Genomic DNA, 22,255 nt, shown 5'->3' with positions numbered 1-22,255 from the left:
AGAATAAGGATGTCTGTGCAAAAAATATAGTTGGTTTCTTTAAAAACTTTCTATGTACACAGAGGTTTCAACAGAATGTTTGTTTAGAGCATTTGCTTGGGCCTTGCAGACACAAAGTCTAAGACATTGAGTTTGGATAAAACTATACATTTTTATATACCTGAAAGATACACATGATTTCAAAATAAAAGAGGACTGAATTAAGTCCCAGACACAACATTTCGGTTTTCATACCAATCAGATCCAGCAACAACAGAAAATACTGCTGCTTTCTTTTCTTCCCAGTTTTCAAATTCATCAAGGTTATGTTGAAATAACTGTACAGTAGTTGGGCTTACCCAGGAGAGTAAAATAACATCTCAGTTCCCCTAGGAGTTTACTATGTAAATGAATACAGCCTTTTATAAAGAAGTGCATCTCTAGATGTTGTAATATTTATTACTCCTGGGAATAAAAAAAAGTAAGCGACATAATGGGAAGCACAGAGAGGAACAGCATAAAACCATAAATAAATCAAGCATGAAAAATGACATTGTAAATTCATTGGTATCTTGCTCTTTCAGTGTTTTCCAAAAAATAGTGCAGGAAAGCAATCAGAATGACAAACAGAAGTAGAACATTCTTAATCCATTTTTCTGCCACTGCTAGATACAAAACATCTGGAAGATCCTAGAAAACCCTATCTCTTCCAAACACCAATGACTCCACGGGAAAAAATCTGAAGGATTTTGAAAGAGCAATTAATTGTTCTAATTCCCCCATCAGTGGTGCTCGCATGTGTCTCAGTATTTAAAGTGAGTTGGGAGTAGTGTTGCTGTCCGAAGCAGGTACTACTAGAAATGGAGGACAGAATGGGAATTAACCAGAAGAGGGGGGAAGCAAGAAGAGCAAAATGGAGAGAGACCTTGTTTATGAGAGATGTGGACCTGAGGAAAGGAAGAGTGGAAGAGTGACAAAAGAAACATTTGGGCAAGAAAATGAGATAGGGGAGGAAAGGAAGAAAAATGAGAAATTAATCAAATGAAAACTCAAAAGAAGGAATAACGACAGAAAAATTATTGTTCCCACTGACCAGTTTCAGATAGAGTGTAGTGTATTTTGAGCTGAAGGATGCATCTGGAGTGAAGCTGGTGACTCAGGTTTTAAAAATGGAAAAGGAACTAAGGCTACATCTGTTCCCTTTGATAATGTAATTCTTCAGTTCAATCCCAAGACCTTGTTGCCAGTCATTTACATCTGAGGACTTTCATCCACTTGTGTGCTCTCCTTTGGAGCTGATAGCCTCCCCCTAGGAAGAAGCCAGGGTATAGCCTTGGAGGCTGCTGCCTGTGACTAGCATGGATGAGGCTGCACCACCATCCTTCCCACCCAGTCCTCCAAAACAGAGACAGCTCACCATGCCACTGTACATAATCCCTCGCCACCAAGCATGCAGCACAGTCCCACTGCATGGTGCCATTGAAATACCATTTGAAAGGGCTACTATGTTTATTTCAAGCATTTTGATTCAAGCATTTGCGATTTAAGGGGCCACTGTATGGTGCCACATAGGAGACCCAGGCAAGCACACCATGGTGTGGATGCCCCCAGAGAGGAAATAAGGCTGCAGCAATGAGATCACAACTTGTTCTGCGGCTGGCAGCCACAGGTCAGTCCCCTACACTGCTGCCTTCTGTGAGTTAGAACTATGGTGCCATGGGAAGAAGAAAAATCAGGCAGCAACCTCCTAACTCCTGAAGTAAGGTGAGGATTGCTTTGACCTAGGGTGAGCTGGGGTGAGTCCTGAATGGTGGATGTTTCCCTCTATTTTTAATCCAATGGCAGACATCTGTAACAGCAGCTGCAATCCGAAAAATAACATTTTAGGATCACACCCAGAACAATAGAAAACAATGGGCTTTGGCCAACTGCCACGCAACACACCCTTGATGTGGTAATACTAAAGTCACCCATGGCAAGGTGCTCCATTATGAAATATTACATAAACATCTTCCATTAAATTATTTTCTATAGTCATTCTCTGCTTATGATTTTTCATTGCTTACCTCATGCATGAATTACTTTCTGAGTTAATTTTCTGTGGGACAACCCAATCTTTTCAGGATGTTGTAAGAGGTTTTAATGGAGAAAACATATGAATATTAATGGAATACCATGAAAAGTAAAAACGACGCAGAGGTAATGTAGATCAATACTTTACCATATTTCTAGGGAGAAAAAATGGATCCTTTCCCAACAAAAGTAACTATTTCCTATGACTACTAGAAGTGTAATAAAGTATCAGCCTGCAAGTGCATAATTATAATAGCTGCTTTGCCTTTCTCTTTCATGTGGAGAAGGAACTGGTAATGACACTGAACTTGAAATAAGCTAGACTGCATTCTTTCATAGTAATAATGATTCTTCCTTTGATCAGGACTATGTCCAAAGTTAACAATTGTTCATAGAACTCCTGAGATCTTTACTTCAACCTTTACTTCAACATGTTGCTTAGTGAACTGACACATGAGTTTACCACAAACTTTCTGTCTCACATACTTGGCCCTTTATTCTCTTGAGCAAAAGCAGATGAACCGATGAACCTCCTCTACGGAATGCAAAAACTACGGAATAAAGTGGTGAATCCTTGTTTGACCATGTATTGCAGGGTATTCTGACAGCCTCACCATCCTCCCCAGTGCAAGCACTCCCCACCTCTACCCCTTCCTCCCCCCCCCAGGTTCTGATCAGAGGCCAGTTTTCAAAAACAGAAATGCTAAAAAAATATGGATTAATAAGAATAAAAGCTGTGTGCGAAGGAGACAGTAGGAGGGGTGAAAATGTTAGATGAAGTTAGTGTAATAGAGAAGAGAGAACAAGGAACGGCTTTTTCAAAATGACAGGGAAGAAACAACACTGGGAGCTGGCAGAGAGAAGAGAATCTTGCAGATAGCAGGAGTTGTCCCATCCCAGGTGCCATTTGGCCTTGCTATAAACTTGAGCGGGCCAGCAGAACACTAAAAGCATTTACGCTTCATGAGTCACACCAATATAACTGGTGTGTGCATGAACACCATCAGTGCACATGAATCCATCAGTAGTCGCTCCAGGACTGTGCAATACTGATTGATAAATCCATAAAATTGATTTATAAAAGTGAAGGTTGTAAACTTCCAGACAATGATGGTAACACTGCTCAGAAATGGCCTGGGACCTCTGGGGCTCTTGCTGTACCTTGGCAGCACTGGGGAAAGCCCCACACAGACCTTCCAAATAATGCTTTCTCTAGCTGCAGAGCCACTCCTTGCCTGTAGAACATCTCCAGCAAGTCTGTGCTTGCCTTCCAAGTGGGAAAGTGCTGCAGACTAAAGATAGCCTAGGAAAAGGAGGGGAGATTTCAATTAGATACTAAAAAGAAGTTCTTTACTGTGAGGGTGGGGAGGCACTGGAATAGGCTGCCCCATCTCTGGCAGTGTTCAAGATCAGGTGGGACGCGGCTTTGGAAGCAACCTGGTCTACTGGGAGGTGTGTCTGCCCATGGCAGGGGCTTGGAACTAGATGATTTTAAGGTTCTTTCTAACCCAAATTGCTCAGCAACTGTGGTTCTCTATGATTCTTCATAACATCTGTCTACAGTGATGGCCACCTACTTTGCATTATTGATAATATGAGGAAGAAATCACATCGGCTTCTAGTGTCCTGTGTAACAGAACAGGTGGACAGCTAATGAAGGAGGTGAATGCTGCAGTGGGGATCCAAATGAAGCTGTGTTTTGGAAATGAGTTGCCCGCTTTCTGTCCTACCGGAGGGAGGCTGCAGATGTAGTCTGAGGAACAAATTTTCAGTGCCAGTTATGCCTTAAACATTTGCCACTTGAGCTGCAAATGCTCTGAGCTCTGTGCAACCCTCAGGACTCACCAGACACAAGCATTTGTGATGCCAACAGGAGAACAGAGTTTACTTTCTGCTGTATTTTGATTTTGTTTTGTTGGTTTGGGGTTTTGTGGGGTTTTTGTGGGTTTTTTGTGTTTTGTTGTTGTTTTTTTTGGTGGCGGGAAGGGAAAGTAGAGGCACTACCTTTCAGCTGGATCTGTTGTGTTCAGGTGCACTTGTGCAGGTACTGGTGTCAGCACTGCTCAGGGAAGCAGAGCAGGGGCAGAAACCCACAGTCAGGCATGGGGCCAGGACTGTAACACGAGCAATTAACCTGTTCTGGGCACTCCACTGCAACCCAATGGGGAACCTCAGTGTGAGCCTCTTAAGCTGCTAGCAAGCCAACAAGGGAGACTGGCTGGAGAGATCAGCACATCAGGTACAATGAGAGCACTTTTCAACATTTAGTTACATTTTGACTTTCTGGTGTATTTCCCAGGGGATGGATATCTCTTAAATTAAAAGGAAGCGTTTCAACACTTCGGTTACTTTATGCATATAAAAACCAGTCAGAGAATGCTCTCACAAGGACCAACTGATACGTATCAGAGCAGGAAATATCTGTGTCACAGCCCCAAGCCATGGCAACCCGGCTGGGGCAGCAATGACATATCCGGTTTTCGTGTCAAGCTGGCCAGGATCAGCATGAATCCAGGTAAGGTGTCTAGACTCCACGGCCTCTGAACAAATTAGGTCTTTTCCACATTTAACGGCCGGCTCACACACTCGCCAAAGCCGTCACCCAGGGCTCCCGAGAGGGGAGAGATCCTCGCCCAGCCCGATACCAGGCGAAGCGTCACCATACCTCTTGCGCTCCGCTCCCCTCTCTTCCTTTCCTTCGCCGCCGCCGCAGCTGAGCTCCGCACATGCGCGCCGCGGAGGAGGCACGCTGGGGAGCGAGTCCCGGCAGCCCCTTCAGGAAGTGCGCGGCCGGGGGCGGGGCGGACGGCTGAAGGAGATTCGGGGACGGGGACAGCGTTAAGGTACTGTTGGCTGTCCCCGCTCCATGCGCAAGATGTTGTTGGCCGTGCTTTCCCGGGTGCTGCAGAGTCCGGCGGCTGCTGCTGCTGCCGCCGCCAAAAAACCGGTGAGTTTAGTCATTAGCTGCGCGGCCGCAACGCTGGAGGCCGACGGCCCCAGCGGGCGCTGCCGCGCGCCCCTCTGCATAGGGGCTGGGCAAGGCCCGGGGAGCGGGAGGCCGGTGCTGGCTCTGCCGTTAGTGGGCGTTAGGTGTGGGTCGTGCTGGGGCACGACGAGGACGGGGCATGGCCGATAGGCGCGGCTTCCGCGGCGAGGCCGTGGGTCTGCCCTTGCAAAATAGCTCGGGTGTAACAGCTAAAATTAAAGCGGATAAAAGAATTTTAAAAAATGCATATAATTTGGTTTGGATTTGTGCCTTTTTTTTTTTTTTTTTTTTTTTTTTTACTCTGTACTGTGTGTAAAATAAAATGGTTGCTGCATGCAGGAGCTGGCTTGATCGGTGTATCCAATAAACGCGTGTGGGGCACAGGGATCCGCACAGGGCCGTCGCTTCTTCCCGACGTAACAATTTGTGGCAGCCGGGGCCCTGGAGGCGCGGCTGGTGGTGTTACAGGAGGGCAGAGGACGGGCTACCCTGCCCAGGGCCTCTCTATCAGCATTTGCTTAACCTTAGACCGCTAATGATAGTGTGTGTGCCTTTAACATAGTAGAATAAACCAGACTATTCTAACTTACTAACACATAGATAGAAAGGAAAGTTCGGCTAATGGGGGAAGGAACATCATGGGACTGATAGCAACTTAGGAAGACAGTAAGTAAGTAAGACCAAGGATGCTAGTCTTCAAGATAACAGAACGGTGCCCAGCGTGGAGCGAGACTGGAACAGAACAGAAGCAAGGACATACTGGCTGCTGACTAGGACTTTGCAAGCATGCACAAGCACTGAGGTCATTCAGTAAACACAGTGAGGAAGACTATGGACGACCACCAAAGACACCCCTCTCAGCAAGAAAGTGCATGAGTAATTAGGATGCAAATATTATAATTAGTTCCCAGGAAATCTATGAATATGCATGAGCATGCTAAACATATAGCCACTGTCGGCAAGTATTTGGTGCACTCACCTTTGCGAAATGATTGGCATGTGAGCCCAGTGCTGCAATAAAGAATGCCTGCTTTCTAAAACTCCAAATTGAGTCTTAGAGAATTTCTCTGACTGACTTTTATGGGAACAGTGCCCTGTGATCTCTTTGCTATTTGTATTTTTGTATCTGTATAACATGTTTTGATTTGTTTCTGGAACGCTTTTCTGACCTCTTGGCTTTTATTTATTTATATGTATTTTGACTGTCAGCACAGATCAGATCCTAAACAGGGAGTAAACATACTCTTCTTGTTCCATTTGAAATTCATCTATCTGACCTTTTGAGCTGCTTCACCTTTCTGTGCTCGAGCAACATTCGTTTTTCATATCTTCCTGATTTTTTTTTTTCCCCCATATTTTGTTTGATTGGTTTGTTTTTTCATTAGTGAGTCATTTCCTGTGGTTTAACTCTTGTGTTGAAAAAATCATACTTCTAACTCTTCATGCTCCTTATTCCATTATAATGACTATGGCCATGAGGAAAAATTAACCCCGCTGAAAAAAAAAGTTGTCATGATCCAGTCAGTGTGAAAGAGTACTATTTGGTAATTGGAAGTCAGCTCACTTTTTGCCATGGAGAGCAAGTCTGTTGCTGCATCTCTGTTCTGAAGTAGCTCACCTGAGCATTAAGTTCTTGTGGAAAAGCAGGTAGGTGACTGGATTTGTGAGAATCAAACATGAGAGCAGTTTTACCAGATCTTCCTGTGTCTGTTGGAACTATGGCTCTAAAAGTCTTTTTTTTCCCCTCTTTCTTCCAAATGCTGCTAACCTAGGGAGCTGTTAGTGAGGTAAGGCCTAAGTCAGTCTTAAAAAGGTTTGGTTTTGATATGTGCACTGGCCATATATTTAGAACTTTTGTAGAGACTCCTCAGTGTTGCTTTTATGTCGTATTCAGGGCAAGGGGGTTCTGGCTGACCTATAGAGGTTCCTTCCAACCCCAGCCATTCTGTGGTTCTGGGAATCCCAAACTCTTGATTTACTTCCAGCTCTAGAAGTAAAAGAGATTTTCTTCACTGATAATACTGACACATTGGGGTAAACAGTGTAGAAACTTGGTATAAATTTAAAACTCTAAATGCTTAATCTGACAATGGGGTGGTTGTGACGGCTAAATCAAATATGCAACAGAATAGGTAACCAAGAGGGATTGAGAAATGTCTCTTGGCTTTTTTCCAAGCCTCATACCTATCGGTCAGACCTTTTTTTGGAAACTGACCTGGACATTCTCAAAATTTCACAATAATCAACCTTCAGTTTAATGTGTGTGAATCGCATCCAAGAAGCTACTGAAAATTATGTGTAACTCCATGAGCAATACAGTTTTTGCTGCTGAAGGTGTAGTGCATTCTTTATGCTGTGGTCACAGTGCAGGCACAGACAGATGAACATCCTGTGCAATGCTGCAGTGAAACATACTGAAGTAATTTAGAAATACCAGATGTTCATAAGTCAGTAACCTGTGTTCATTCTTTAGAACAGAACAGTAATAGACTTTTAAGCATCCTTTGTACCTCCCCGCTACTATGTCACCCTTTATGTTGCTCTGCATTTCATGTCTCCTCCTTTTATGTTTCTATATAATTTTTAAGTAGTGGCCCTACTCTTACCCACTGAAACAATATTCCCCTTCATTGTCACTGCCTTGCATCCCCCTAACCTCTGTTCTTGTTGAAAACAAAGAGTAAGAGTAGTTCATACTCTAGAAATCTGCAGGGGGGGAAGGGGTGGGAGTGATTTGTTTTTCCAAATAATTCTTTATTCTGTTGAGACAAAGTTCCAGTCAGCGCCGAGAAGCCATCAAAATCTGCGTTGGTTGTCTCTACTCATGTAAGCGATCTGGCATGTGAAGGGAAAAGTAATTATTTTTGTGGATTTGATGATCTTCACAGTCTTTTGAAACTTAACTGGTTTTAGTTTAGATCTGGTGAGTTTAATTCCCAAGATATTTCAGTTTGGGAGTACTGTTAGAAATTATTTGAGAATTTGCATGGTTTTGCATGATAAATATATTTAAATATTGTTCATGTTTTGTTTTTTTCTTGTTTTTCTGGTTTTGTTTTTAAGGCCTCTCGAGTGATGGTGGCATCACGTAACTATGCAGACTTTGCAAATGAAGCTACATTTGAAATTAAGGTAAAGAAGCTGAACACTTAATACTGTCATTGTGATTGTGTGTGTTGTAGATCCTAACATGATGGACTTGGCTCCTTTTTCAATTAGAAAACTACTGTTTGAATTTCCAGACCAAACCCCTTGCTGCCTGACTTCATTTCTAAATGCAGCTGGAGGTGCCTTGCTTTGCTGTATGTAGTAACATTACTTGTTTCTTAAGAATGTGGTACTTTGCAGCTGTGATAGTTCAATGCAGCTGTGAGCGTGGAGTCACAAAGGTGCCTGAGAACCTTTTCTCTTCTAAGGGAAGAATATTAATGTTTCTCTACTTGTTTTAGAACAAATAGCTGATGTTTGCTGCCTACCCTTCTTTCCATCTCCCTTTTATTTATGGAATCGTGGGTGTTGCATCCCAGATGTGCAGCTGATTGAGGTCTGTATGGATTTTTGAGGAAATATTATGGCACCCTTTTAATAATTAACTTGGTGCTGTTTGAAAAGTATGTTCGTTTTATTCTGTCAGCTTCTGCTGTGGCTAGTTTGTAGAAAAAAGTGATGCTTCTATTGGCAGTAGTAGCTTTTGTGCTGGCTTGTCATTCAGGAATTAATAAAAGAAAATCTGAAAGAAATTACTTGGTTTTCCTTCGATCTGCTCAATTTCTCTGCCTGTAAAGTACTGAAATTATTGCACAGGTGGGAGGGAGGGAAAATAAGTTAATATGAGAAGTCTTTTCTGAGTAGATATAAGGTTTAATGTTTGAACCTATATAGACTCCTAAATTTTTTAAGTAGCGTTCTTGAGTGATGTGCCCATGTGTTATATCCAGTTCATCTAGGTGCCAGTGGGTTTGCTCTGGTGAGGCATTTGCTTTAATATAAGCTGGTTTTATCCAGTATAGCAGTGTTTTGTTCCTTTAATCGCATGGATGGAGTAATTTGTTTGATTTGTTCCACCGAGCTTGACTGCTTTTTAGTTCTTTTTAATTTCATTTTTTCTGTATAGGTACCTAAAGTAAGCCCTCCCTCAGTGCAGTCCGTTGTTTGGAAGTTGTGAAGTTGTGCTGTACACGTGGTGGTTTGACTGGCAGGATGGCTGGTGCAGCAGAGGTTTATTGCTGCTTGGTACAGGTGGTGGTAGAAGAGATGAGGTCCAAGTCTTAGAGCCAGATCTTACAAACTGACCACAAAGGAAACTATATCATGTCTTCACTAAGCTTCTGTAGCTCTTACCAAGTATTTAGCCTGCAACAACTATGAAAACGTGCCTTTCCCAAGTTTTGTGAGGACTGTAGTTCATCTACTGACAGTAGGATCTATGAGACTTCATTTTGTGAGTGGAAATCTGCCTTTAGTAGAAGTAAAGTTTTTATTTCCCTAAATTTGGAAATAGCACACAAACCCTATGCTTATTTTGACCTATGAATTTAAGTTTTGCTGGCTTTCTTTTTTTAAAGTGTATTACACTGAATTTGAAAATAGGACATTATAAAAACTATGTGATACTCATAAATAGGAGGAATTACTTTCAAGAAATAATTATGTGTTCAACTTTGCAGAAATGTGACCTTCATCGCCTAGAAGAAGGCCCCAGTACCACCACAGTGATGACTCGAGAGGAGGGGCTCCAGTACTACAAGACAATGCAGACCATCCGACGCATGGAGCTGAAGGCTGACCAGCTGTACAAGCAGAAGATTATTCGTGGCTTCTGCCACTTATATGATGGCCAGGTAAGATTATTTTTTTTTTTCCCCCAGGGATTTTTTATTGTCTTACCTTACTTAATGTAGGGATTTGACTAGAGTGGAGAGTAAATCTAGATGTGCAGTGTCTGAAGTAGTAGTTGGATCCATGAGGTAGTTCATTGTTTCTTTAAAAACAATGTCTTGGCACACAAGGGAATGCCTGAAACTTGGGATAGCAATAGGAAGGGAGAGAAGGCAAGGTGCATCTGAAGATCAGCTGAATGAGAGGAATAAGCAACTGCAGCATAGTAAATTCAGTGCATTTGGAAGCTCACATCCTTGTCTTCAAGCAATGTTGCCTAGATCATGTGGCCACTGTAAAACAACAGCCAGGAGTAGGAATTTCGTGAATAAAGTGAAACTTTGCTGTCTGCCCATTCCCACCTGACATTTTTGAATTGCAGCTGTTTAGATGCTTCATTTGGGAGATGGGTGTAGAAAAAGTCTGTAGATTTTTACAGGCCGAGTTCCCTTCCTGTCTGTTTTTGTGAGTCACCATCAGGTTGGAATTCAGAGCTCAAGGGTGTTACAGCTCGAGGCCTGCCACCCGTTAGCATTTAAGGAGGTCTCCTGTATTAGAACTCTTCCTGGTTTGATGTATGGGGAGGAGTGATTTGTCACACTGCTAGCTGTGGATGTTTGCTTTCTTCACTGCTAAATTGACTTTTTCTATATAACAGGAGGCTTGCTGCGTAGGGATTGAAGCTGCTATAAAGCCTACAGACCACCTGATAACAGCTTACAGGGCTCATGGCTTTACCTATACACGAGGAGTGCCTATTCGAGAAATTCTCACTGAACTTACAGGTTTGTGCTGAGTAAAATGAGGAGGATTCACATGCTGCTGTACTTGTGGCAGAATTTTTTAGTACAATCCAAAGTGATGTTGATGCACAATGTCTACTGAGGCATCAAAAGCAGTTTAGTGACATAGCAGAAAAAATCAATTTTACAATGTTGTGATGCAGCCATGTTTTGCTACAACACTTAAGTCATAAGGAACATTTAAGTGCTTCCACTTCAAAAGCACAAACTCAGAGAATTTCTCTTGATAGCATATGCTGTATTTATTGTGTTGCAGCAGCTTATTTAAATGGAACTTGCTTGTGGCAGTTCTCAACAGGACAGGGCATTACCTGCCCTAGGAGAGAGACTAGGATTTTCAGAATTACACTGCTGAAGTTTTAGAAAGACTGGTAAACGATGGCCTGTAATGATAAACTTAATGGGTTGGGAAAACTTGACTGTAACAAGAATATTAAATGGTAATCTGCACAGATGTCAGATGTTGCAGAAAGGATAGATAGTCTGTTCACAGCAGAGTTGCAGGTGGAGCAGGGAAGAGGGGATCAGCCTGCTGAACTCTTAAGAGTGAACAGATGCCAGAAGTGGAAAAGAAACAAGGAGTTTGAGGGCCTTAATGAGTCATTGGTGTAATAAAGACTTGATCTGAGAATTTGCATGCTTGAAACATTAATATAGGAAAGCATGTTTTGGAGGTAGGGAAGAGGTGTACATACTAAGAATGGATGTGTTAGGAATGTATGTTAGTAACAGGTTAAAATTAGACTTTCTTTTTTAATTTTGGCCGTAGCAAAGGAATGCTATGGCAAGTTCCATAAAAGCTCACATTAAACCAATTCATAAAGGTATGAGAAAGGTATGAGAAAGATAATAAAAACGATCTGCTATTAAGTAAGAAAGAGAAGAACAAATTCCAGAGAGAGATCTAGGAGTCAGCTTCTGAAATAAACACCAAGGCTAAGGCAAAAAACCCAACCAACCAAGCTGTGCTTATCAGGAATAAAATAGAAGCTGCTGCAGCTTGTAGCAAAGCAGATTAGAAAAAGTGATGGAGTGGGCAGAAGAGAAGTTCTGTGTTCTTAGATCAGCTCATATAGTTTGCTGTAGTGCTTCATGGAGCCCTACCTCTTTTCAAACTGCAGCTTGAAAAATGCTGGCCTGGGTGACTTTTTGATGTTTATCCTGGGGTGGTAAGAAGAGCTGTTGGTTAGGTAGGTTTTGGGGTGGCTTTGCTTTGGTAGGTTTTTGGTTTGGGTTTTTTTTTTTTTCTTTTTTTGAATGTCCTATCTGTAATTTTTTACTTCTGGTTCTGTCACTGAGAAGACAAGTGTAGGTTATTGCAACTAATTTGGAATAGTGTTCACACCTTTGTTGCACAAGTGAAAAGCAGGAAGGGCTGGATATCCTTCTTTTTACAGATTACATTTATGAGAAGTAGGGACCATGTTGGCTAGTAAACGCCACCCCTCAACCACCACTCCCCCCATTTATCAGAAAGTTCTTGTGTATAGGTAGAGCACTGAAACTTCTTGGTTTCTTGTAAAATTTCTTCTAATCTCATTCTGTATTTCCTGAATTAGGTTTCCTTTATTGTTCTCTTTCACCCTCTTTTCTTATTTGTTTTGTGATGTATTTAAGTGTAAACACTTCGGGGAATGGCTGTTCTTTCTTAACCTCACATAGATGTAATGACAACAACATGGTCTTACTGTTAGTACCTTTAGGAATTGAATTAGGTATTCCCATTTGCGTTGGATTTTTCCTTTGGAGAAGTACATTGCTTGTTATTCATGTTACAGGGCGAAAAGGAGGATGTGCGAAGGGAAAAGGAGGATCAATGCATATGTATACCAAAAACTTCTATGGTGGAAATGGAATTGTTGGTGCTCAGGTATATAATGACTTCTGCTTCAAAGCACAAGTTGAATGTGGCTCCTGTCCTCTACCAGTGTTTCAATATTTGTGGTATGAGCTGCCATTGCTCTGAGGCTATTGAATTTGTGATGTCTTTACTAAACAGTGAGCAAAACAGAATAATCTGTAGCAAAGATGTATCACATTGATCGAAGGAGGTGATCCTGCCCCTCTACTCTGCTCTTGTGAGACCTCACTTGGAGTATTGTGTGCAGTTCTAGTGTCCTCAGCATAAAAAGGACATGGAAATGTTGCAACAAGTCCAGAGGAGGGCCACGAGGCTGATCAGAGGACTGGAGCACCTCCTGGATGAAGATAGGCTGAGAAAGTTGGGGCCGTTCAGCCTGGAGAAGAGAAGGCTGCATGGAGACCTCATAGCAGCCTTCCAGTATCTGAAAGGGGGGCTATAAGGATGCTGGGGAGGGACTCTTCACTAGGGACTGTAGTGATAGGACAAGGGGTAACGGGTTCAAACTTAAACAGGGGAAGTTTAGATTAGATATAAGGAAGGAATTGTTTACTGTGAGGGTGGTGAGGCACTGGAATGGGTTGCCCAAGGATGTGAATGCTCCATCCCTGGCGGTGTTCAAGGCCAGGTTGGATGAGGCCTTGGGTGACATGGTTTAGTGTGAGGTGTCCCTGCCCATGGCAGGGGAGTTGGAACTAGATGATCTTAAGGTGCTTTCCAACCCTAACTATTCTATGATTCTATGATTGATATGTAAGTAAGCAATGTGTGAATTTTAGCTGTAATAGAGATTGGCACAAATGGGGAGTGAGTTGGTACCTACGTGTTTTTTGAGTGAATCTCTGATAGTGTAAATGTCTCTTCAGAAGTCACAAGCTGCCTATCTCCAACTCCTTTAAACATTGCTGTAAAATGGTGTTTTTTTCCTGTACCCTGTGGTAGGTTCCTCTTGGAGCTGGGATTGCGCTGGCCTGTAAATACTTTGGTAAAAATGAAATCTGCATGGCGTTATATGGGGATGGTGCAGCCAATCAGGTAAATCAGCTTTCTTTGGTGCGGTGTGGTGGGGAGGAGAGTGGCTGCGGGTGATCTGTTTTTGTTCTGTGAACTGTGAGCTCTGCCTTTCCACCAAGTAGTGGGGAGGACCTCTTGCCCTACCTAGCTAGTGCTGCAGCCCAGGCAGTATCTGACTTGGAGCTTCTGCTCTGATTGTTGGGCTTTCTGCTGAGAGGATACTTCACTAAAAAGAGACAACTGATACAGAAAAAGCAATCCTAGAGAGAGAAGGGTATATGCACACCCTCAGTTCTACAGCTAACTGCAGCTTTTCTTAGGGCTTTTGTTGTGAAGTGTTGTGCACTGAGACAGACTTCATGGAGGTGAACTTGCACCTTGCAGATTTGGTGCCTGAAAGCTGAGCTCCCTGTCTAGATGCAACTTGTTCTTTTTCTTTCAGGGCCAGATATTTGAAACATTCAACATGGCTGCCTTGTGGAAGTTGCCTTGTATTTTTGTCTGTGAGAATAACCGGTATGGAATGGGAACTTCAGTTGAAAGAGCGGCAGCCAGTACTGACTACTATAGAAGAGGGGACTTCATTCCAGGTCTCAGGGTGAGTACAGACACTGTTGTTGTTTTGGGTTTTTTTGTGGGGGAGAATGGGCATGCACACATGTATGTATTCATACACAAATTTATAAGTATTTTTTTAAATATAGGAAAATTTGCAACTGAATTCATGTTCTGCTTGTGGAAGTGCTGAAATTAGAAGTTTGGGGTTTGGCATTTTTTTGCCTCAACATGTAGTTTCTGTTTTCAGGTGGATGGCATGGATATTCTCTGTGTTCGAGAAGCAACAAAGTTTGCAGCCGAGCACTGCAGATCTGGCAAAGTAAGTCTGTAATCGTCATTCCTTTTCCATATGTGAAATTCTTAGCCATATTACAGGTGCATTAAAAAGTTCCTTATTGAGCGGCATACAAGTGGTATCAAACATTTAAAATAGATGTCTCTATCCCAATGCTCTGGCATCTTTTTCCCCAATTCTACTCCAGTTAAATTTTGTTATGAAAGGTGTCCTGGCTGTCAGGCAGTTTTTGTCTGAAGAGATGAATTAGGGGAAGCATGAAGGAACATACTGATACTCCATATTTACACAGATGTAAATCAGCATTAGCATGTGAATCAGCATTAGTGTCTGTCACCCAAGTACAATACACCAGGTTTGCAGTTTTTTTAATATTTGGTGAAATAATGTTTGCCCTGGGAATGTACAACAGAAAAAGAAAAGGGTTTGTGCAGAAGAATAAGGTTCTGTGAGTTCTAACCTTGCAGTGAAACAATTGGCATTTTGAAATAGGCTGACTAATGGTGGAAGGACACTGGGAGGGAAGAAGTTATTTAATGCTGCTCAGTAAGAATGTGAGAATAAAAGCTCACAATATCAACCTATGCTTTCATTTAAAAAGAGTGAAGCTATATTTTACTAGTTGTGGTAGTATTGTGAAAATTAAATGGAGAAAAACACTGAGTTACAATCGTGGTGCATTTCACCTATAGCAAATACTTGCTGCTGTAGCCACATATTGGTCCTTTAAGGTGGTAACATGCTCTGTGCCGGTTTGTTTTTTTTCTTTTTAAGGGTCCTATTGTGATGGAGTTACAGACCTACCGTTACCATGGCCATAGTATGAGTGACCCTGGAATAAGGTACTGGGATGTTCTTCCTTGGCATTCACTGAAACAACCAAGTAGTGATGGTCAAAATCCTGAAACTCTTAGATTCCATCTGTTATGAAGCTCAGATAAAGGTTATGATGAAACTGCTATAGACGACTATGAGCACAAAGTCAAACTTTTGTGCTTTCTATTAATGTATCCTGCTTTCAGTGTGACTTTATAATGTATTCTAAGTAAGCTTTGACTGAAAAGCATCATGCTTTTCCAAGGTTTTTATTTATAGCCCAGTGTGCTAAAATTGCAGGAACAGTTTGGATTGTCCAGTCAAGTAAAGTAAAGTAGAACACTTCTTAACAACACAAACAGGCAGATGTCAAGAAGACTCGGGCATTGTACCAACTGACATATCTGAATGAAGTAGAGGTGCATCCCGGTGCTTTGGAAACTTGTAGTGAATTGGAAGCATGCAGCAAGTCATCTAGTTTCATCATCTGTCATCATCACCCAAGGTGTGACGGGAAGGAGGAAATGCAGCGCCTCATGGGAACTGCCTCAGGCTGGGATTGCTCCCTTTCCCCTGCCTACGTTACATTTATTTCTGGAGCTACATTAGCTCGGTTGCCACTTACAGATCTAAGGAGTGTTCTAGATGTAGCTGTGCCACCCTCTGAGTGATGAACTTCACTGTATTTTCATTGCATTCCTGACAATTCTTTGTTCACACCTTTCTAAGAGTGAGCTGCATCCAGAACCTTGCCTCTGGTCAAGGACACTTCTGAAGCAGTTCATGTCTCTGTCTTGCTCCTAGCTATCGCACTAGGGAAGAAATTCAAGAAGTGAGAAGCAAAAGTGATCCCATTACTTTGCTGAAGGACAGAATGGTCAACAATAACCTGGCTAGCATTGAAGAATTAAAGGTATGGCTTTTAGTTGCCATATAAGCAAGCTCTGGAGGATTTGCATGCTAATGAGCTGTGAAAAGCACATGTGGGGGCTTAAGAAGGCTGTGTGCATGGGTGATTATTTTTCAAGTACAGCTCTTACCATATGTAAGATGCAGAAGTCAAAATTACTGAGGCATTCTCAACTACCTAGGAAGGGGGTAAAAGTCTGAAAGAGAAATCATCAACAGTGAAGAATCCTCATGAAGGAGCCAGGAGTCCTCTAAGTAAATGTTATAAATACCTTCATCAGCTGTGTATAATAAAACCCCCAAATTGACACTGACCCTCTCAGTGGTTCGCAGAATCAGAACAGAAGCTGTAGAAGATCAGTGGGGTCATGTTCCTCTGGCAGTAAGGTATAGGTACTGTCCAAAAGGGACAAAAAGCTGCAGTTTATCAGGGAGGGGTTTCTCACAGGTTTTTCATCTATGTTTGTAAACAGCATTAACGCTAGTTCTGACCAACACTTAATCATTGTGTTTAAATTCAGAATTAAGATGCTTTTTCTGAACTGTCTTCTAATCGGCATCCATTCTTGGTTTAGGATATTGATGTGGCAGTAAGGAAGGAGATTGAGGAAGCAGCTCAGTTTGCTACCACTGACCCGGAGCCACCACTGGAAGAACTCTGTCACCACATCTACTTCAACGAGCCACCCTTTGAAGTACGGGGCCCAAACCAGTGGATAAGCTACAAGTCTGCCAGCTAAAGGACTTTCTACTGTCATAATTTATTCATAACTGAATGTATTTACAGGAACTTAAATGACTCAGAAACAACCCTTAAGCTTATTTAAAAGCTCTTTCAAAAGAGGAAATGTGTGGGGAAATCCATCTCAGTTTGGATTTTGTTAAACATGGTGAATGTTGTTTCAGAAGAAGTTAAAGCAGCAGCTTACTGACATCGCTTTGTATCTGCTTTGTTGGCTTGTCTTTGGATTGTTCTGTTATGTACAGTTAAAAAAAAAAAAAATTTAAACTTCAGCACCACTTAACTAGTAGTGTATTTGCTTTGTGTCTTGATGAACCATTTTCCTCCCAAAACCACCAGAAATGCCCTTTAGATGCTGTGGTTTTGCTGCAGGAACATTAATAAATGAAGACATTGCACCAGGCTTTTCTTAGGAGTTCCTTGAAAGCAGCTTTAATACAAAAGTTTTATACAGGCATGTGGGAAAAGGTGCCATGAGCTCTGGCACATCCCCTCCCTGCTCCAACCGCCAGAGCTGTAACATGTTAAAAGTTCAGAGTTTTCACAATGCTAAAGCCAATTCAGGTGTGTGGTACCCAGTTTGCAGAAAAGGTGGGTCTTTTTCCTCAGCTAATGCTTTAGGTTACAGTGATAAGCATTTGACTTCTGCATTACTCTGTCAGAAATAATTTATGTGCATTGACACTGACTTAAAAGCTGTACTAGTCACTGAAGGTCAAACAAGCTACATCACTGTGCAAAACCTGCAAGGCCACTGTATAGACATGTATATATACATCTAATAATCTAAATGTAGGGAATGCAGTTTTCATTTGTTTATTCCCATGTCATGTTCTTCTGAAGCATGAACCACCTGCTCAGAGGTCTTGCCAGATGTTTGTCGGTGGTTTAATATTGCATTCCAAATTCTGCAGAGAAGACCACCCCTGTATGAAGGAGAATGGAGAACCATTATGGAGAATTTTCTCATCTTTAAAGTTAACAAGAAGTAAAACCTAGAAATCCCACGGCTGTACTGCTTATGACACTACACAGGAAACACTACACACTTCCCTGAGGTGGCAGCTAAATCTCTTCCGGGTCAGCCAGGGGCTGACTGACAGAATGATGATGAAAGGACTTGAGTCAAGGAGCAGGCACAAGTGATCCCTGTGATTACATCATCCTGAAGGGTGCAGGAATAGCTCCCAACTTTGACAAATGCCAAAAGTTAGATAGCTTGGAGCACTGGAGGTGCAGTTGTTTCACTGCATCTGTGAAAAACTTCAACGACAAAGCCAAGATGAAATTCGCAGCACTTGACACTGACTGGTCAGTGATTATTTCAATAACTGAACTTCTGAAAAAATTTTTTACAATCTACTTCAATTACAGTCTCACCAGGGAACTAAGAAATACTTTCTTACCGCAGCTGAAGGTAGCGCAGGTCATCCTTAGTGATATCGTTAAGGACAGCACTTAGCGTATAATCTTCTTCAGCAAACTAAAAGGCAAATTTATTCCTAAATTAACATTCCCGTGTTGAAGCCAACTGCTAATACTGACTACAGTGATCTTTTTTTAAAGGGGGGGGTTTTGCCTTTTTTTTTTTTTTTTTTTTTTACCCTTTTAATGGCATGCAAGTCTGCTCCTTGTTGTTTCAGCCAGTTCATGAGCTCAGGGTCTGCATTCGCTCTAAAAGGTGCCGTAGACCAGTTGGAGTCTTTAACAGAAAACAAACGTAAAGGTTAATGCATCCCAAAACCAGGGCTATAGTGGTCACTTTCAGACTACTGAAGCTTAAAGTGTCCTTTATCATAGAATGGTTTGGGTTGGAAGGGCCCTTGAAGATCATCTAGTTTTAACTCCCTGCTATGGGCAAGGACACCTTCCACAAGACCAGGTTGTTCATGCCCCTCCCAACCTGGCCTTGAACACTGCCAGGTGTGGAGCATATTCCTTGAGCAACCTGTTCCAGTGTCTCACCACCCTCATAGCGTGTAATGTAAATCTTCCCTCTTTCAGTTTAAAGCCATTCTCCGTTGTTCTATCACTGCATGCCCTTGTTAAAAAGTCCGTCTCCAGCTTTCCTCATAGGCCTCCTTTAGGTACTGGAAGGCTGCTCTAAGGCCTCCCAGAGCTGCCTTTAGGCTGAACAACCCCAACACCCTATCCTTTAAAAAAATATATTAGTGTGCACCTGTCAAAGTGTGCAGTATCTCCTCATAACCTTCAGGTTTAAGTTTTAATCGAAGCAAGTGTAATTCCTGAGTTTTTTGCTCCAGAGATTGTTGTAAGAGGTTCTGATACTCTTTCTCCTTCTGAACGAGGTTTTCCAAAAGGCTGTTAGCATACAAGAGAGATCAAATACAACCATACTGAGTCAATCTAGCTGAAAAAAACATTTATCGTTTTTAATGACTACCAAAGGAGAGAGACACTTGAGAGATACTGTCTTAAGTAGCATATTTTGTAGCTTACAGATATTTGTTTGTTGTCTGAGACTTGCTTATCCATGGCACTTTAAGTCCTTCATCTTTGCAGAATTTAGTAAGTTGCTTGTAAATTCTATTCCAACTGTTTTGCATCCTCCCTGGGCAGAGCTGCCTTTATACTGCAGTTTACTGCTGAACAATGTAAAGAGTGATGTTTTACCAGGAGCGTTCCGATCACAGATTTACATCACATCCGTGAAGGAGAACAAGACTGTAAGCTCTTAACACACTGGCAGCAGCCTACAAATGCAGTAACCCATGAGAAACAGGACAAGGGCTCTGCTGAGCTCTGCTTGTGCTCATCAGTGGGTAGCCTGCCCTGTGGGCCAGGATGGTGCTGCTCTGGCCTTTCCTTGCAGTGACAGCTCAGAGAGCAGTGCCATGGCATCAGGGGGTGTCAAAGGAGCCAAGGGAGCAGGAAGGAAACCACACAGTTGCACAAGCCTCATCACTTACTTAACAGTAGAAATACAACATGACATTCTGCAATTAAACAATTAATTACACAGAAACAATAATTCAATACTGAAGGCTGTTGAGTTGTTCTACTGGTACTGCCAATGTATTCTGAATCCCTTTGTGTTCCTGGAAGGCCTGCTTCACCTTGAGGCAGCAGTGGTAGTTGAGCAGTATTGATGTTTGCTATGTGCATGTCACTGTAGAAAGCAACATCTGAGAGTTTCTCAAAGACTGCCTGAAAATAAATCCGCAGCCTTTACAGGAGCATTACCTTAAGGTCTCTTGTTTAAGTCTGCCCAGCTCCAGGCTAAGCTGCTGCTGAGCCTCATGGGACACCACAGAACTAAGGATGCTGACTCCTGATGTGGTGGTGGGATCATCAGTCCTGTTTTGTTCAGTGGGCTGGAAACCGTCCTCTGCTTCGTCTCCGTCTTTTTCCCCACCTTCAGTTTCTGATGCTGGCTCAAAGTGAGCTCGAAGCTCTGGTAAAGAAAGCAGGTAAGAGAATTTCTTTGGACAGGTCTCTCTTCAGAGGTGTTGCAGCTTGTTATTGGGGCACTTCAGCTGAGGAAGTAGACTACACCTTGTGCTTTACTGCAATACTGAGCAGGGGAGTAGCAAAGCTTTATGCAAGCTGGATCACAGGTTCTCCAGCATCAATTCTAAAATGGGTGACAATGTAATAGCTTAGCTGTAGCATACCAGTAGAGGTAGGTAGCTGTAGATTACAGCTGTAGAGGGGACAAATACATCTGTGATTAAATGAATAATAAGAAACTAAATGTGCTAATGAGAAACCCTTCAAAGACTGCTTTCAAAGCATCATCATTCTCCTAATCTCCTTTTGATCGCCCTGGATCAAAACTGTTTACAAAGCCTTCCTCTTCTCCAGGTAGCAATTCTAATCCCAGTTCTCTCAGCACTTGTTGCAGGTGGCCACCCTTCCCACCAAAGAATGGCTGCCATTTTTCTTCTACAAGCAAAGCCCTAAAAAATGTTGCATATTTGGCTTAAAAACAATAGCAACTTTGAACTGAAAGGGCTCACCCTTGCTAAGTGCTCTCCAAACATTCTCATACTGGAAAGTGTACCCAGCACTTCAAGACTTAATTACAAAGCTACTTGCAGATTTCCAACTCACACTTAGTCCTGGATACTTCTTCATCAGTTATCCTCCTCCTCCCTCAGGTGGTGATGATTTTTATTACTATCCATCTGAAGGCCAAGACTACATTCCTCCTTATATTAGTGCCCTCCCTTTTCTGCATCTGTTCTACAGCTCAGTAATCAGTTTTCAGAATACATAACCAAACCTGGGCAGTATCACCCACCTTGGATGTCATTACAATGTTGTACAGAGTCATTTTCTCTCTTCCTTCAAAAGTTCCAGCTTGGACTGAATTTAGTTTGCCTTCTTTGGTCATGGTTGGACCACATTGGTGATGCAGAACCACTAGTTAGATAACTATGTTATCATTATGTGCTTTTGTACCCCAAGTATAGCATTAGTTCTCCTGATCAACGCTTCTTTCTGTATGACATTCTGACCCTGTACTTTTGATGTAGTAGCACATGGGATGCAGTTAATGGCATGCTGACAGATTAAACATCTAAACTGTTACATTTGCTGCAACTCTTTGATATGCAAACAGCCATCTTTTTGCTTTAAAGATTATTTTCAGCTGCTTTGATTTACCTGGGATAAGTATAGTGACTGCTGCTTGGACTGCACGGCGAATTATGTTATCCATTGCAAACATCCAGTGGGGCCTTATTAAGTGATTTCTTAATACTTTGTTCACCTATAAATAAAGGAGTAAAAGTAGTGGCAAACAACATTCGCTTACACCTGAGGAAAGAGAATCATGTTTTTCAATAGCCACATGAAGTTTTATAATCTCAACTGCCTGAGCCACTAAAACCCTCCCAACCTTTGAAAGTTTAACTAACAGTTTTGACAGTTTTAGGCTGGAGCTTTCAAACAGTGCCCAGACTGTGACATTCAAGCCCCTTCACAGTAGAATGAGGAAGAGGAGCTAGGAAGACAGGGGAAGCTGCAAACTCCTGGGTTGAGCTCTATCCAGGAAGAGACTCTCTACCCCTGCACTGGGCATGGAACTTACCGCATCCTGAAATCCAAACAGCACCAGATGAATCTGATTGATGGAAGTGCTGTCAAAGTCCAAATCCATTTTCAGCTTGGATATGGTAGAAGCCATCACTCTTTGCTCAGGAGAGCGTATGAAGTCTCTTAAAATCCCAATAATTTGCTTGATGTGGGCCACTGAAAGTTGCAGTTCTTCGGAGCTCTGGAGAAAAGATAACAAACGTATATCATGGAAAACCCAGAGTCATTAAACATCCTTTTAGCAGCAATAATAATTTTAGGATTACAGTTTCTAGCTTTG

At 42.2% G+C, this 22,255-nt stretch overlaps 2 protein-coding genes across 4 annotated transcripts in view; one reads left to right on the top strand and one right to left on the bottom strand.

Moving 5' to 3' along the window:
- Positions 1–4,849: 4,849 nt before the first annotated feature.
- Positions 4,850–17,415, top strand: PDHA1 (pyruvate dehydrogenase E1 subunit alpha 1). 3 transcript variants are annotated; one of them, XR_013956378.1, is made up of 11 exons: positions 4,850–4,999; positions 8,102–8,170; positions 9,706–9,879; positions 10,575–10,701; positions 12,498–12,589; positions 13,523–13,615; positions 14,037–14,192; positions 14,400–14,471; positions 15,222–15,289; positions 15,626–16,176; positions 16,748–16,788. XR_013956378.1 is itself a non-coding variant. In XM_080612533.1 (11 exons), exons 1-11 carry the CDS (start codon positions 4,919–4,921, stop codon positions 16,910–16,912), a joined length of 1,206 nt encoding a protein of 401 aa, XP_080468659.1. In that variant the 5' UTR covers positions 4,850–4,918; the 3' UTR covers positions 16,913–17,415. The 3 variants fall into 3 exon arrangements, 2 of the variants coding, with proteins under 2 accessions (XP_080468659.1, XP_080468660.1); XM_080612533.1 differs by having other exon boundaries at positions 16,068–16,176; positions 16,748–17,415; XM_080612534.1 differs by lacking the exons at positions 10,575–10,701; positions 12,498–12,589 and having other exon boundaries at positions 16,068–16,176; positions 16,748–17,415.
- A 307-nt stretch (positions 17,416–17,722) lies between these two features.
- Positions 17,723–22,255, bottom strand: part of MAP3K15 (mitogen-activated protein kinase kinase kinase 15) — a gene marked incomplete at both ends in the record, with an annotated part of 87,446 nt that continues 82,913 nt past the window's right edge. The window contains 7 exons of the mRNA XM_080612354.1: positions 17,723–17,840; positions 18,321–18,397; positions 18,519–18,616; positions 19,124–19,236; positions 20,119–20,329; positions 21,544–21,649; positions 21,971–22,156. Coding sequence (XP_080468480.1) covers positions 17,723–17,840; positions 18,321–18,397; positions 18,519–18,616; positions 19,124–19,236; positions 20,119–20,329; positions 21,544–21,649; positions 21,971–22,156 — 909 coding nt within the window. The remainder of the gene's footprint in view (positions 17,841–18,320; positions 18,398–18,518; positions 18,617–19,123; positions 19,237–20,118; positions 20,330–21,543; positions 21,650–21,970; positions 22,157–22,255) is intronic.

Source organism: Psittacula echo, assembly GCF_963264785.1.
Source record: "Psittacula echo genome assembly, chromosome: 3".
NCBI classification, from domain to species: Eukaryota; Metazoa; Chordata; class Aves; order Psittaciformes; family Psittacidae; genus Psittacula; species Psittacula echo.
The sequence above is the reverse complement of the archived record's forward strand: the minus strand, read 5'-3'. Positions and strand labels throughout refer to the sequence as shown.

Bases quoted from the DNA above. Each gene is read 5' to 3' on its own strand.
- PDHA1 (XM_080612533.1), top strand. From the start codon at position 4,919: ATGCGCAAGATGTTGTTGGCCGTGCTTTCCCGGGTGCTGCAGAGTCCG. The intron at 12,590-13,522 runs GTATATAATGAC...ACCCTGTGGTAG, and splicing joins ATGGAATTGTTGGTGCTCAG to GTTCCTCTTGGAGCTGGGAT. The intron at 14,193-14,399 runs GTGAGTACAGAC...TTCTGTTTTCAG, and splicing joins ACTTCATTCCAGGTCTCAGG to GTGGATGGCATGGATATTCT.